General features: G+C 42.4%; 2 protein-coding genes across 4 annotated transcripts in view; both read left to right on the top strand.

The window, feature by feature from the left end:
- CHRDL1 (chordin like 1) overlaps positions 1-16,102 on the top strand; it is a 271,500-nt gene that overhangs the window by 80,915 nt on the left and 174,483 nt on the right. The gene's annotated exons all lie outside the window — the stretch shown is intronic.
- AMMECR1 (AMMECR nuclear protein 1) overlaps positions 1-16,102 on the top strand; it is a 199,582-nt gene that overhangs the window by 32,126 nt on the left and 151,354 nt on the right. For 2 of the 3 annotated variants that reach the window (XR_015745019.1, XM_087940832.1), the window contains exon 2: positions 44-644. Coding sequence is in view for 2 of the 3 variants with exons in the window: in XM_087940832.1 (XP_087796958.1) it covers positions 44-644 (601 nt within the window). In the remaining variant the exon portion in view is untranslated. Of the gene's footprint in view, positions 1-43; positions 645-16,102 lie in introns of those variants that run through there. The other variant, XM_026703143.2, reaches the window with a different exon arrangement.

Raw genomic sequence — 16,102 nt, 5'->3', positions numbered from 1 at the left:
TTCGCTTGCCCCCGCCTCCGCTCCGCCTGCCCCCCTCCTCCAGTCCCCCGCGCCCCTTCCCCAAACTCCCTTCCCTCCTCCCCGGCCGGCCTCGCCCTCCGCTCCCCTCCTCCCTCCCCGCAGGAGGAGCTTTCCCGGCAGGAGGCGGGGCCGGCGCACGCCCCGCCCCCCGCGGCCGCGCCGCCCCCGCCATGGGTCGGAAGCGCTGCGTGGGGGAGACGGCTCCAAGATGGCGGCGGGCTGCTGCGGGGTGAAGAAGCAGAAGCTCTCCAGCTCCCCTCCGTCGGGCTCGGCCGGCCCGGGCAGCGGCGGCGGAGGGGGGCTCCCGCTGCGGCGAGCCGGGAGCGATACCGCCGGGGGCGGCGGCGGCCGGGGCGGCCCGCGCCTCAACGGCCTCGGGGGCTGGCGGGGGGCTCCCCCGGCTGCGCCCTCTCGCCGCCGCCTCGCCCGCCCGGCTGCGGAGGGGCCCCCGGCGCCGGCCTCTCGGGCCCCGCCGCGCTGCTGGGCTCCCCCGGCGCCGGGCCCGGCGGCTGCAGAAAGATGGTGGTGTCGGCCGAGATGTGCTGCTTCTGCTTCGACGTGCTCTACTGTCACCTCTACGGCTACCAGCCCCCGCGGAGCCCCCGCTTCACCAACGACCCCTAGTAAGTAGCCCAGCGGCGCCCCCAGACTCAGCCGGGTCGAGGGAGCCCCGTTGGGGAAGCGCATCGACGGATCGTCCCCCCCCCCTCCGTCCCGCGATCCTGCTGGGCGGGAGGGCCCCCCAGGCCCCTGGAGGGAAAAGCGGGAGAAGTCCCCGGTCTTCCTGCCCCAGAAGCGAGGCTGGCTTCCTCCCTGATCCAGTTCCTCCTGGGTGGGGGCGCTTCCACGTGGCCCCCTTTTCTCCCCCGCTTGGCTCCGTGCCCGGCTGGGTTTCTTTGCCCCTCCCTGTTGCTCTTTTGGGGCAGTCCCCTCCCAGCTCCGCATTTGGTGGGGCAGCTGACTTTCCCTGCAGCAAGTTTTGGGGTGTCTCCTGATAGCCCAGCAACTTATAGACTGCCTCCCACAAGTCCCTGTGGTCCTTCAGCACCAGGGGTGCCCCCCAACAAATATCTTATTGAGCTTGACTTGAGCCGATCCCTATGGCTGTCTTGTTTGCTGGGCTATGGTCATTTTCCGGAATAGGATTTAAAACAATCTCAGTCAAGGGATTTCCTAGTGGTCTCCTATCTACACCCCTGCTTAGCTTTTCAAGTTGAGCCCAAGTTTTCTGAGTAATTTCCCATCATTACCGCAAGCAATATCTGGTAGGAGACCCAAACCCTTTCCCCGCTTTTATGGTTAGCATCCATTTTTCTCACTTTGGCTGGCTGGCTGTGTAGCTTGGCATTGAATGAATGGGGGTCCATTTAGCTGTCATTCATACATTTTAAGATTTCCTCTGGCCCTTTTGCACAGCCCCGTGGCAAACCTTGTGTATAACTTTTGTTTCGAGTTGTCAGATCTCTTGGGTCTGTTCCATGCTGATCAGCAGGAATGGTGGAGAGCTAGGAGGTTGGTGAATATTTATATATGCTCCTGCTGGCTTCACCAAATTTAGGGAATGTGATTAACTGCTTGATTCTAGTTGTCCATCTGGCAGGGTTTCTCAGAGAATGCTTGCCCTGCTTGGATAGTTTCAAAAATTGTTCTTTACTTCATGATCTCAGGGTTAGGAACTGAGACCTCTAAGCCAGCATAACACGTGTGTGTGTGTGTGTGTGTGTGTGTGTGTGTCCCCGTGTCCGTGTCTGTGTGTGTCCCAGAGTAGTTGTGGTGGAAAGTTAAAAAGGATATGAAAAGAATGTGTCCTTTTTCCTACTTACTAATCTCCCTCCTCTCATATCTTACTGTGACATCTCTACTGTCTTGGCAAATATTTATTAGTACAGGTAGTCCTTGACTTACAACAGCTCATTTACTGACTGTTCAAATTTACAGTGGCACTGAAAAAAGTGATTTATGGCTGCTGCAGCATCCCCACAAATTACATGATCAAAATGCAGATGCTTGGCAACTGATTCATATTTATGACGGTTGCATTTTCCCAGGGTCACATGATCTCCTTCTGCGACTTTCTGAGAAGCAAAATCAGTGGGGAAGCCAGATTTACTTAACAACCGCATTACTAATTTAACAGCTGCAGTGATTCACTTAACGATTGCAAGAAAGGTTGTAAAATGGGACAAAACTCACTTAACAAAGGTCTCATTTAGCAATATAAATTTTGGGCTCATTTGTGGTCATAAGTTGAGGACTACCTGTATTAGGATTTCCAGACTACAAGTAGTTTTCCACTTAACAACCATTCATTTAACAATGGTTCAAATTTACAATGGCCGTACGATGTATCCTTGCACTTATGACCTGTGACCATGTGATCATAATTTGGGAGTTTGGCAGTTGACCCACCAGTTGCAGTGTCCTGTGGTCACGTGATTGCGATTTGTAACCTTCCCAGCCAGTTTCCAACAAGCAGTGTTAATTGAGGAAGCTGGATTCACTTAATACCATAACTCTGATTTTCTTAACGGCCGCAGTAAAAATGGGCACAAAATCAAGTCCAAACATATGGATGACTCATTTTACAACCAGACTGATTTAGGAGGGATCACAATTGTGGTTATAAAATTGAGGACTATCTGTCCTGGGATTTCTTAGTTGCCTTACTACTTGCAAGGGTATTATCCTGTTTATAATAGCTGGATGAATCTGTATTTTAAATTCTATGTTGTCCATTCTGTGCCGTTTCCAGGGCAGTTTTTACAAGAGCATAATGCAAGAACAAGCCCCTAACAACATTTATTTCTTTTGACTTCCCACACCAAAGGTGGTGTTTCCTGTATCTGCTCACAACTAAAAGTTAATTAGAGAACCAAGGAAAAAGGCTAGAAATTAATTTTGAAAAGCTAATAGGAGATGGGGATAATACATAAACTCTTCAAGTGAACTTTGACTTCTGGTAACCTTGTGTTCCTGTCTGTGGGCTTTTCTTGACTACAACATAGACATGGTGTTGTATTGTCTTTTTGGCCCCGGCAATGTGGGTTCAAGTTAGTTTCCTAGAAATGGTGGTATCCCCAGTGGGAAAGCGCTATCTCACATTCCCATATATTCCTAACCTAAAGTGTGACCTTCATGCATTGCAGTGGTGAACACAGTTCTTCCTTTGGCCATTCAGCGATGCATCCCCTAAACATAAATGAACACTTAGAGGTGGAACAAGAACTAGTCAAAGACAAGAAGACATGAAGTACAGTCCTAACAGCCAGTCCATATTAAGAGGTGATTTAACATCTAACTTTATATCTAGGTAATCTTATTGTCAGACCCATATATTATGCATTACTGTAGACTGGTCTGTAGAGATTAGGAGAACCTAAGAGTGCCTGGACTATGTGTGATTAGAATAGAATAGAATACTTTATTGGACACACAAGGAATTTGTCTTGGTGTAAATACTCTCAGTATACATAAGAAAAGGTACATTCGTTAAGAATCAAGAATCATAACATAGAACACTTAATGATAGTCATAGGGTACAATCAACAATCAAATCATACTAGGAAACAGTCAAGTGGGAGGGGATGGGTGATAAAGAGTGATGAGAAAATTAACAGTAATAGTAGTGCAGAGTTTGTAATAGTTGAACAGGGTTGAGGGAATTATTTGCTTAGCAAAGTTATGGCTTTCGGGGAAAAACTGTTCTTGTGTCTAGTTCTGGTGTGCAGTGCTTTATAGCATCGTTTTGAGGGAAGGAGTTGAAACAGTTGATGTCTGGGATGTGAGGGGTCTGTAAATATTTTCACAGCCCTCTTTTTGACTCGTGCAGTATACAGGTCTTCAATGGAAGGCAGGTGGGTAGTAATTGTTTTTTCTGCAGTCCTAATTATCCTCTGAAGTCTGTATCTGTTGGGTTGCAGAACCAAACCAGACAGTTATAGAGGTGCAGATGATAGACTCAATCATTCCTCTGTAGAACTGGATCAGCAGCTCCTTGGGGAGTTTGAGCTTTCTGAGTTATGCTTTTTTCTTTGTTGTGATCAGGAGAGCCATAACTTAATTAAAGGAAGGTGTTCTGTGTCACAGAGCCTACTTTTGTCTTGAGTGATAGACTGATCTTGACATCAAGACATTATCATAGCTAGAAAAGGTGGTATACCTTCTCTAGAGTACATCCACCCATATGAACATGGCATGTGACAAACAACCATTTGTTGAAAACTAAATTATCATAAAAGTTGCTCTAAATTAGAAACAGGAGAGTGCTTTGTCTCATTCTTCCTAAATTTGTGGGTAGCTTTTGTCAGAAGTCTTTTTTATATTATTTTGCTTGCAGATGCTGTCTCATAAAGAAGTCACTCTTGGACTGTGCAGTAAAGCAAATTCCGCAGTTCTTTCTGGTTACAAAACCTGAACAATAATAATCTTTAAGCCTGTCAGGACCATCTAAAATGTTCAAAATTGGTAACTGAATTCCCTTGGGAATTGGGTAACTATAAATTGACCATTAAAAAAAAGATCTGGTCAGGAATGGCAGAGACCTGAATATTGGTGTAAAGATTTCCTGAAAATTGCTGATTTGTTGGAATACAACTTTTTTTTGCCTATCTCTACCTTATTATTGGTTTAATATTGGTTTAAATATTCTTCTCTTGGCTTGTGGACAATTTGTTGTGTAACACAAAAAAGAGCTTGGCTTATTATTAATGCCATGAAAGTAATTTCTCATTATACAATTTCCTTTTGCAGAGTTATATACAGTGACAATTTATTTCTAATGAACTAATATGGGTATATGTATCCTTGATCGTTTAAAGGTGCAGTTTTACAAAGCTAAAAGAATGTCTACCCGTGATTTCTATATTTGTTGTGTTCCTTGGTTCTGACAGAAAGGTACATGATTTTCTGTATACTGCCACATAGATTCCAGGAGTGTGCAGTTTTTTTTATTCAGTTCCAAAAGTCGTTTCAGAATCCTTGGAGGCATGAATATATCACCAAGCTATGAGAAAGGACATAGCTGCTTTAAAGAGTGGTCCAGTGCTGGCTGTTTTGTATTTTCCAAAACATCTTTTGCAATGGTGAACACAAATGGTAGCACGGCTTTAATGATTACTAGATTCTCCTTCCATACGTCACTTCTTAAGAAGTTTCCACCAGCATTTAGGTTAGGGATACAATCCACATAATATAAATATATTAATCATCCCCTGGACGACTGCCTTATAACAGGAGAGAATAAGAATGACAGGATTGCACCTTACAGTACCTAGCTTTTATATTTGCACTAAAAAGATGAAAGTAAATTAGGCATAAACATTCAATTTGGAGCAAGGCATTTATTCTGAATTACTCTAATGTGCAGGCTTGTGATCTTGCCTACGAAATTTCAGCTACCATATTGCAGCAATTCTTATGCAGCACCTTTCTTTCATCACTTCTCCCACATGGGACCCTGTTTTAATATTCAGCAATTTTTTTCCCTGTGCATTAGTTGCCTTATCCTATTCCTAATCCAGTTTATTGACCTCATTGCTGATGCTCCCTCATGTGCCAGGCTGAGCACATTAGATTTGTTTCCTGTAACAGTGAACTCAAAATGGAAGGTACAGCAGTTGGAACAAAAGGTGCCGGAGAAGATAAGGGAGATTCCATCATTGGTGAGAAGGGATCTCAAAGTTTCCTGATGTATAAAACATTTTTTAAAAGATTGAAGACAAAAAGAAAAAAAAGGAAATAAATTCAATAGCTTTGAAAAACTGAGCATTAGGATGTACATGCTCCTTTTTGGAGACTAACAGCTGGTTGGGAGTGTCTCTCCTTCTAAGGAATGAAGTTGTGAACCCAGTTCTTGTGGCTGTGTCACTTAGAACAGGGGTCCCCAACCACCGGGCCCCGGACCGGTACTGGTCCTTGGAACATTTTCTACCGGGTCGCCGGTTTGCTGGGCGCCGCCATCTTGTTTCGATGAGAAAGTGCTTCCGGGCGAGCTTTTCCGGTTGGAAAGCGGCGTTTGGGTCCTGAAGGAATCCTTGCACCTTAGTTTCATCGAAGCGGGGGGCAGCTTTGAACGAAACTAAGGTGCGAGGATTCTTTCAGCACCCAAGGCAAGGCGAGCGACCGTCCCAAAGCCGTCCCTAAGCCCATCGAAAAGGTACAAAGGAGGAGTTGAAGGTGGCGGGGAAAAGCGGGGGACGGCTAGCTGGCCGATCGCTCAGCTCACCTTGCCTTGTCATGAGTGCTGATGCCGGTACCAGGCTGCGGATCATTTTGTGATGCCGGTACCAGGCCGTGGCACAAAAAAGGTTGGGGGCCACTGACTTAGAAGATCCAGCTGGTAGATCCAGCCGGAATTCTTCACATTTATTCTGTGGTTCTATGAGTTAATTCTTTCACCAGAGACCCAGTTCTTTAGGCTGTCTCTGTGGTTGAAACAGGTGACCACTCGCCAGGGATTGACTAGGTCTTTTAGAAGAGTCTGCTGCATGGCCACACACTTTATATGGCTCTCCTCCTCTCCAAGCACATTTCAGGATAGGCGCCGATTCCATAGGCATCCTGGCCAGAGTTGGAAGAAAAAAACTAATACAGGTAGTCCTCGACGTAACAACCACCAATGAGCCCAACATTTCTGTTCCTAAGCGAAACATTTGTTAAGTGAATGTCCCCTTTTTCCGACTTTTTTGTGCCACAATTAAGTGAACCATTGCAGTTTTAAAGTTGGTAACCTGGTTGTTAAGTGACTCTGGCTTCCCAATTGACTTTGCTTGTCAGAAGGTTGCAAAGGGGGATCACACAATCACAGGGCTCTGTGACCATCATAAATATGACTCGGTTGCGAAGCATCTGAATTTTGATCACGTAGCCACATGAATGCTGCAATGGTCATCATGTGAAAAATGGTCATAAATCACCTCCTTTTCAGTGCCATTGTAACGTTGAATGGTCACTAAACGAACTGTTGTAAGTCGAGGACCGTCTGTAATAAGAGAAACAGTTTGCTCTAATAGTTAAGATGCCGGGCTAGAAAGCAAGAGAACATGAGTTCAAGTCCCATCTTAGCCATGAGAGCTGAGTGGATGAGCTTGGGCCAATCACTCTCTCTCTCGGCCCAGCTCACCTCACAGGGTGGTTGCTGTTGTGGAGAAAATAGGAAGAAGGAACATTAGATATGTTCACCATTTTGAGTAGTTCATAAACATAAAGGTGGGATATAAATAAAATAAATAATAGCCTATTATGAGCTCAGAGGTATGGTTTGAAATCACCAGGCAATGCTTGTTGAAATATCCAAAAGTGAATATAATTTGGGGGATGGAGGAAATGGGATAACTTTCTATTTTGTGTCCTTTGCTGATGTGCCCCACAATCTTTTTTTTTGCCAAAATACCATTCTACTTCTATGTGTCTCCTCTTCTGTACATTTAATCTTTCATACCATTAAAATAATGACCTTACAAAACTCACCAGGGGTTCCCTGGGAGAACATTTAGGCTAACTCAGCTGCTCTGTGTTTCTTGACAGCCTGCAAAGTTTTGGTTTTATCGGGAACACTCTGTTGACTCTTCCTAATGTTTATTTTGCAACTCATGGTGGTTTAGTCTTCCACCAGGTCTGTTAGGTATAACATAGGTCACCTAACGTAGTTTGGGTAAAATAATATATATAAGCTATGATTCTTAGTTTGAGTGTGTGTTACTTTAAATGCAAAGCATGTAATTTTGGGTGTGGTGTGAAACCACCATAAGAGGGAGCAAGAGACGCTGACGATTCCCTGACGCTTTGCTGGCAATTACTGGAGTTGCAGACGGAAGAGAGGAGTTTCTGAGTTTGTGGATATCTCTCTCTACTGCGAGGAGATATATCACCGGACTGTTATTTTGTAAGTGTACTGACCTCTCGTTTTTGGACACTGAAATTTGCAAATGAATAATCCCTGGACGGACTGAACTAAGTGAATGATATATGGACTGTTTTGACTATGCTTTAACTCTTGCTGGAATAAAACTACTTTAATTGGCACTGTGTATGGTTTACTGAATGTAAGCTACACAACACTTATCTCACATATTTTGCCTGCCTGCCTGACTGCCCTGCAGATTCTTGCTAGGGGTATATCCCTAACAAGGTCTTTTGCTTCTGAATCACTGAGGACACCATCATGCTTAGAACACAGAATAACAGAGTTGGAAGAGACCTTGGAGGTCTTCTAGTCCAACCCTTCTCAAGCAGGAGACCCCATACCAGGTATGTCAAACTCAAGACCCAGGGGCTGGATCCGGCCTGGAGGTGTGTGCTTAGATCTGGCCTGTGGGGCTGCCCTGGAAATAGCATAGGACTGGATCACGGTGCTTCTGCCAGCAAAAACAGAGCTCTGTTTTCGCCAGCAGAGGGTTGTAGGAGACTGTCCCAGCTGAAAACAGAGCTTGGGAGCCCGTTTTCACTAGCAGAGCACTTGGGCCACCGCAGGCACCCCACCCCCTGACATGAGTGACATGCTCGCCATGCCCCCCCTTGCCCCCCAATCTCAAACACAACTCTGATGTGGCCCTCAATGAAATCAAGTTTGACACCCCTGCCCTATACCCGTGATGGCAAACCTACGGCATGTGTGCCACAGGTGGCATGCAAAGCTATTTGTGCAGGCATCCAAGCCCCAGGCAAACTTACCTGCACTGCGCATGCATACGCCTCTCAGCTGGTTTTTGGCCTCCCAGAGGCTTGAGGGAAGCCTCTGCAGCCTCGGGAGGCCGAAAAATGGGCCTTCCGGAAATACAGGAAGTGACAAAATGGGCCCATTTTTCAGCCTCCAGAGGCCACAAGAGGTTTCTCTTGAGCCCCCGGGAGGGCAAAACTGGCTTCCCCCGAGCTCCAGAGGCCCCTCAAAGGCTGAAAACGGGCACTTCTGGTATTTCCAGAAGGCCTGTTTTTTGGCCTCCTGAGGCTGCAGAGGCTTCCCTCGAGCCTCTGGGAGGGTTTTAAAATGTCTCAAACAGTCTGAAAATCAGCTGGGAAGCGTATGCACGTGCAATGCAGGAAAGGAAGCAGGGCTATTGCATACGCTTTTGGCACACCACAACAAAGAGGTTCACCATCACTGCCCTATACCATGTCAGTGGTATAAATGGCTGTCCAGTCTCTTCTTAAAAGTGTTGTTTTGGAGCACCCACAACTTCTGGAGGCAGGCTGCTCCACTGAATATTTTTTCTCCTTAGTCCTAGGTTCTCTCCTTGTTTAGTTTCCAGCCATTTCTGCTTTGAGTCTATATAAGGTTTTTGGCATTGCCTTTTTGTTCCAACCAGTAAACACTGTGAAACGCTTGCCTTTGTCTTGAATTCAGAGCTGATAGATAATCAACACGGAGACAAAACAAATCTCAGAATTCCTGATGGGGTGGGGTGGGGGGCTGGCTACAAAAGGCCTTCACTGTAATTTTTCCACCATTCTATAGTTTTGGGTAGAACCCAGTTGTATCTCTGTCAAGGTTGAACAATTGGCTTAAATAAATTTGGAGAAGACAATCTGTAACCTAGCTAGTTCTGATAGGCAAGTGCTCATTGTTTTGGAAAAAGCGAATAAGGGATGACCTGGGTCCTTGGGAATTTACCACCCATTCTGTATCCATGTTAGGCTTGGATAAAGTTTGGAAAAGGCTTGGAAATATGTAGCTGAAGCGGAGAATTTTAGCTTTCATTTTATTAAGCAAATATTGTATAACTTTCTCGGTCCTTCCCTCCCTCCCTCCCTTCCTCCCTTCCTCCCTCCCACCCTCCCTCCCTCCCTTCCTCCCTCCCTTCCTTCCTTCCTTCCTTCCTTCCTTGTTGCTGACCAGGCTAAAAGCACAGAACACTAAAAAAGAGACAGATTGAAACAATAAATCACATTGATGCCCTGATAAAATTTACATTCATCCATCAATAACCTCATGCCAGGTCTAAATGACCAGGATCAAGAAGTCTTTAGAATTGTAGCCAAATTACATATCATGGACAAGTGCAAGGTGTGTCCTGCACGTTTTTTGTGTGTTATGTAATCTGTTTCTTAACTTCTCTGTGTTTGATCTATGACTATATGTTTTAATAATTTAAACCATCTTGTAAATTCAGATTTGAGAAAAGCCTTTGGGTATTCTTGCCATTTGTGGGTTACATGATCCTTGAAAAACCCAAAGTAGGAAAGATACATCACTTTGATTTAATACTTTTTTTTAAAAAAATGAAAGTTTTAGAAATGCATGAGTTCAGGAATACTAAACAGCTTTTTAACCAGGCATCCCCAAAACACATCTCTGCAGTGTCTTGAATTCCCAACATAGTCTAATTTACCAATAGAATAAGTGTAACTGGATGAACACAAAAAGAGCTGAAATTGGAATAACGGCTGGATTCAAAGGAAAGTTCCAAATGGGAACGCTTCATTCAGATATTTTAAAATTTTTCTCTGTTCCTTACCTTAAACTTTCCAGGCTTACATTCTTACCTGCAAGACAAACCGTCTTGAAATTGTGGTAAAATAATTTTTAGACCTTTTATAAAAGAAAACGTGAAAAGGTCGGGTTGTCTTAACTTAGAATGAATCTTGCACCTACACTTTTAATAGAATCTTGGTTTGCTTGAATGCTATTGAAGTTGCCCTGCCTCCCCCTGTTGCTTTGCAGATACCTTAATTTGCAATAAATACTTGGTGTTGCAAAACTACAAACAATTTGACTGTGAACATATTAGTCCTATATTGTCACCCTGACCATAGCTTTCTGAGATTTTATGCAAAGGTCGCTTTCAGCTTACCCAGATAATCTTCTTACCGGGAGATGCTGGCCTTTTAGACTTTCTGCCTTCAACATGTCTCTCTCTCTCTGTGGAATTTGATTGCAAAAGAAAGTGCTAGTCACACATGTTACAAGTCTCTCCTTCTGTGGTACCCTTGGGAGTCACTTTGCATTGGCACCTTTGGAGAAGCACCAGCTCTTGCCCAGAGAAACATCATCAGGTATGTGCCTGAAAGTTGAGTCATGGCAACAGAGCTTATTTTCTTGTTGGTTCCATATGATTTGCTGCCCATCCAAGCAGCTTCTTCAGTCTGAACAAGATGGTTAGGAGAATAGGCAGTTTGAATGTGCTAAAATTCCTAAAATTTGGACAACCACCTGGATTGTACCTGGATGACTGAGAATCATCATCGACATACCATCAGGTGTATTTTCTACAAAAGGGTTGGGTTAAATTCCTGCTATTGCCCTCCAGGCCTACAAAATTACATTCTGTGCTGAATTTTAGTGCATAGACCTTTCTGCACATCTTACCCTTGCTAGGAACTAGTGCTTGTAAAGCATTGAAAAAAAGATACTGAAATTTTGTGTAACAAAATATTGAAGCTGATTATCTCCAAAGCTCTATCTTCACATGTATTTTGATTATAATTGTTTAATGGGTTTACAGATAATCCTTGATTCGTAATTTATGACTGGTCCTTGCATTACGACAGTTGTAGCATCCCCATGGTCACATGAGGGAAACTTGGGTGCTTGGCAATCAGCATGCGTTTGCAATAGTTGAAGCATCCTGGGGTCATGAGATTACCATTGGTGACCTTCCCAGCCGACTTCTGACAAGCAGTGTCAATGCAGAAAGCTGGTTTTGCTTAAGCAATTCACTTAACAACTGCAATGATTCACTTAATGACATGGCCAAAAGTGGTTTTGAAATTGGGCTCTAGGCAGTTAACAACCACTTGTTTAGCAATGGAAATTTGGTCCCAATTGTAGTTGTTAGTTGAGAACTACCTGTATATGATATACAGAAGTCACATTTCATCTTGTCTTGGGAATGAAGTTACAGAGAAATTAGCAGGAATATATACTGAGATCCATGGACATGTTTCATTTCTAGCTTGGTCTTGACAGTTCGCTCCTGCTGCCTCAATTTCTGTTTCCCAAATGTAACAATTTCTGATTTTGGGTTAAAGTGTTCTTCGGTAGAGACATATTTTTAGGGGAAAGGGGTACCATTTTTGAAGCCACATTTCTAACTTGTACCTTTAGGTTAGGGGTTCCCAACACCAGGGCCATGGGCTGTGCAAGCAGTGGGTGAGTGCGCAGGCACGCAGCTCCGCTTGTGTGCGCATGCAAATGGAGTTGTGTGCATGCCTGCATCTCACACAGAACCTTCTCCTCTTCCCCCCTCAGCTGTCTGCCTAGCTGGAAATGTTGGAGACCACTGCCTTAGTAAGGGTTTGTCCACAATATTGGAGGTGCCAGGTAGCGCAAACTTTTGTCAAATGCATCAGCTAAAGAGCTTTACTTTTGACTCTGCATTTAATTAATGTGTCAGAAATTAATTCCACCCACAGGTTAGTTTGTGACTAATCAGAGAATATATTCCCCATGGAACTCCTTTCAACAAACCATGTAGAGATTTCTTCCTGGCACATCCTTATTTGTTTGTTAAATGTATTTGCCATCTGTTTCTTCACTGTGGGGCTACTCTAGGCGGCTTACAATAATAAAAAGGAAGAAAAACAGAAGGAGCATAAACAGAAGTAAAATAATAGAACAACAAAAGAATGGCAAAGGGACACAATGAGAACAAACAAACATTTTTTTAAAAGAATTTTATTGATTTTTTAAAAACAAAACAAACAAACAAAACATAAAAGCATCAGTTCTCTTCCATACATATATACAAACAGTGTGTCGGTTGGTTCATCAGTTTTGTGCATTCATTTCGTAGTCTCAATTACAGTTACATTACATAATAACTCATATTATCAATCCAAACTTATGTATCCTAATATCACTATTAGAAAATCATTTGACTATAATTTTATTCATTCATACTTTATGAGATAACTATAATTTAGGTAGTTTATTCTATAGCAAATGATATTATCATACCAAATCTATCCTAGAAACACTTTATAGATATGATAACAAAAGAAAAAGAAAAGATATTCCTTATTATCTAACATTATAAATATTCTATTATTATATTTTATCATCCAACCATTGATAGAAAAGGTCCCAAATTGTATAGAATTGTTTATCCTCTTGCTCTCTAATTTCAAATGTCAATCTACTCATCTCAGCACATTCCAATATTTTCTTAATAATTTCTTCCTGCAATGGTATTTTCTCATTTTTCCAATTTTTAGCAAATACAATCCTAGCCGCTGTTAATACATTTACAATCAGATATTTCAAGTCTTTACTGTATGTATCTGGTAAGATTCCCAATAAAAAAACCTCCGGTTTCAAATCTATGTGTTTCTTTGTCATTTTTTCCAACCATATGCGGATTTTAGTCCAATATTTTCTAACATCCTCACAGGTCCACCACATATGGTAATATGAGCCAGGTATCTGATGACATTTCCAGCATTTTTCAGATTTATTCTTGAACATTCTTGCTATCCTTGTCGGGGGGAAAGTGCCACCTGTAAAACATCTTATACAGATTTTTCTTTATAAGCTGTTGACGTCATTTTATAATTTTGCGAACATAGTTTTTGCCATTTCTCTAAATCAATCCCATATCCAAAATTCTTCCCCCAAACAATCATAGTTTCTTTAACTTGTTCTTCCTCTAGCTTAATTCCCAGTAAATAACCATATAATTTTTTAATCACCTTTTCATCAGTACCTGTCAAAATCTTATCTAAATCCGTCTGTTTATCATAAAATCCCTCTGTTTTAGAATCTTCATCATACCTTGAGTGTATTTGCGCATATGAAAATCAATTCATCTTTATACCTTGTTCCTCTGGATTTTGTGTCGATTTAAGTTCACCCTTTTCATCCAGTAGTTCCCCATATCTGTTTGTTCCTTCTTATAAATTATAGGATAAGAAAATGCTTCAACAGTCGATAACCAAACTGGAATTTTCAAATAACGTCTTTTTATCTTCTCCCAGTTTAACCACAAAGACTTCCGTATATAATGTGTTCTAAAGTAACCCTGTGTTTTAGTTCCCTTATACTAAAAAATGCGTGCCAACCCAACAGCAAATCATGACCTTCTAGTGTCAACAATATAGTCTTTCTTAGTGTTATCCATTCCTTGACCCACATCAAATTTGCAGCTTGATAGTACAACTCCCAATTAGGCAGGCCAAAACCTCCTCTAATTCTAGCATCTTGCAAACGCTTTAGCTTTATTCTCGCTTTCTTACCTTGCCATATATACTTCAGCACAGGAAGGAACACAATGAGAACAAACAAACATTTTGATAGTTTTTTTGCATGCTTTGGTGAGAAATACATGCTTTCTTTTCTGTACATAAATGTTGGTTTTTAGAAAACATCTGGTGCAGCTTCATGGGAGTCAAATTTTAAGATTACGGTTATTCTATATTTGAAGAAGATTGGAGCAAACTTAGGCTGAGTCTCATTAACCTGGAATTGAGTGAAGGACCATCACCATCAAAGTCAAAGCAGGATTTTCTAGCAAAGCTGCTTTTAGAGGTTCTTTTTCAGGCTCTGCATTCTTTGAGGTTTCCTCCGTTCGGGGTGACTTCCCACCTCCTCCCCCCAACAGGCTCTTTGTGGGTGAAAGAGCTGAACAGATGAGCAACTGGCATCTGGTGCTGATTTGATTACAGGCACATCATGATGCCTGAGAAGATTGCAGTCATGATGGCTGGGACTATGGAGGTTAAGTCCAGTGTATCAGGAAGGAGATCAGATTGGGAAAGGCTGAAGTTCCACATGTTTGGGGAATCCTTGCTTGCTCCAAAAAATGATTTTGTGATAGCAGATGGTAAATTCTTCACTGCTCAAGGGTAGTCCCAAAGGTTCTTTTTAAAAAGGCAACTAGATTTTGTTTCTCTTTGAAGATGTTTCACTTCTCATCCAAGAAGCTTCTTCCGTTCCTAGAACTGAAAGTTTCTAGGAACTGAAGAAGCTTCTTGGATGAGGAGTGAAACATCTTCAAGGAAAACCAAAGTCCAGTTGCCTTTTGAAAAAGCATCTTTGGGACAACTGTGATGGTTGACTTAGATGCTCCATAGACATTTACTCAAGGATGGATTCTTGCAGATGTTTCATTACCTGAATTAGGTAGCATCATCACTTGTTCATCTTCTACAGGAAAACAGCCAAGCTTGGAGAGCACCAAAGTCTCTTTTTTCAACCCTGAGCTACAAACGTTCTTCTTTACAGGTTGTTTGTGAGGGGAAAAAAAAGTGTTCCAGTTTTCACTAAAAACTTAATTGAACCTTTTGTATGCATGTGAAGATTTTGGCTAACACGGATTTGCTTAAAGTCAAGCAAAACAATGAATCTCTTTGCAAATTTGTGTTAGTGGCAAATATCTGTAGCTTGGATATAGCATGAGGGTGGAGCTTCATTCTCTGAGCTTGTATGTTGGTTTCCAAATGTTTTGTTACCAGGCTAGGTACCATCTTCAACCCACAAGCTCAGAGAACAAACCTCCACCCTCACCTCTTTGCAAATCTCAAGCTTCTCTATATTGTATTTATTTTGGCTTTAAATTGGTGTTTTAGGGACTATCTTAATTGACCATATGAATCCAAGAACAGAAAAGGGAGCAGCAACCTTTTTAATCTTAATGGCCTGGTAATTTGGAAGCCTATCAGTGTTGCATTTTTGTAACGGTTTTCATAATTGAGAGCTTTTGGAGGGATTCACTTGATTTAGTAAAACTGGAAAAGGAGAGTACAAATGCTTTAAAAAGAGAGCATACATTAAAAAGACACATTTAAAAACTACAACAAATAGCTTATTAGAAAGTATGAAACTAAGGGCCTTTCATAATTGATTTTTGTCATTTAACAGAAAGGAGTTTAGATGGTAACACCGAGTTGTATCAAAATGCATCCAGGTAAAACAATTATTAAAGAAGTCATGCTACTTGGAAATGGTTTGGAGGCACAAATTGTAGAGATTGGTTACGTTATGAAATGAGACTTATAACAGCAGAATAATTGTGAGTGGGATATCTGATGCAGGGGTATTTGGAGAAAAAAAATAGGTTTTGGTAGAGATGAGTGTAAAATGAACATGAGAAATTTGAAAGTCTGCAGTTGCAGTTTATCCTTTGTAGCATCTTCCTTTTAGGTGTTCTTT

Source organism: Pseudonaja textilis, chromosome 12 (genome assembly GCF_049901715.1).
Source record: "Pseudonaja textilis isolate UNSWEBS1 chromosome 12, rPseTex1.2, whole genome shotgun sequence".
NCBI lineage: Eukaryota > Metazoa > Chordata > Lepidosauria > Squamata > Elapidae > Pseudonaja > Pseudonaja textilis.
This window is presented reverse-complemented; position numbering and strand designations above follow the sequence as displayed.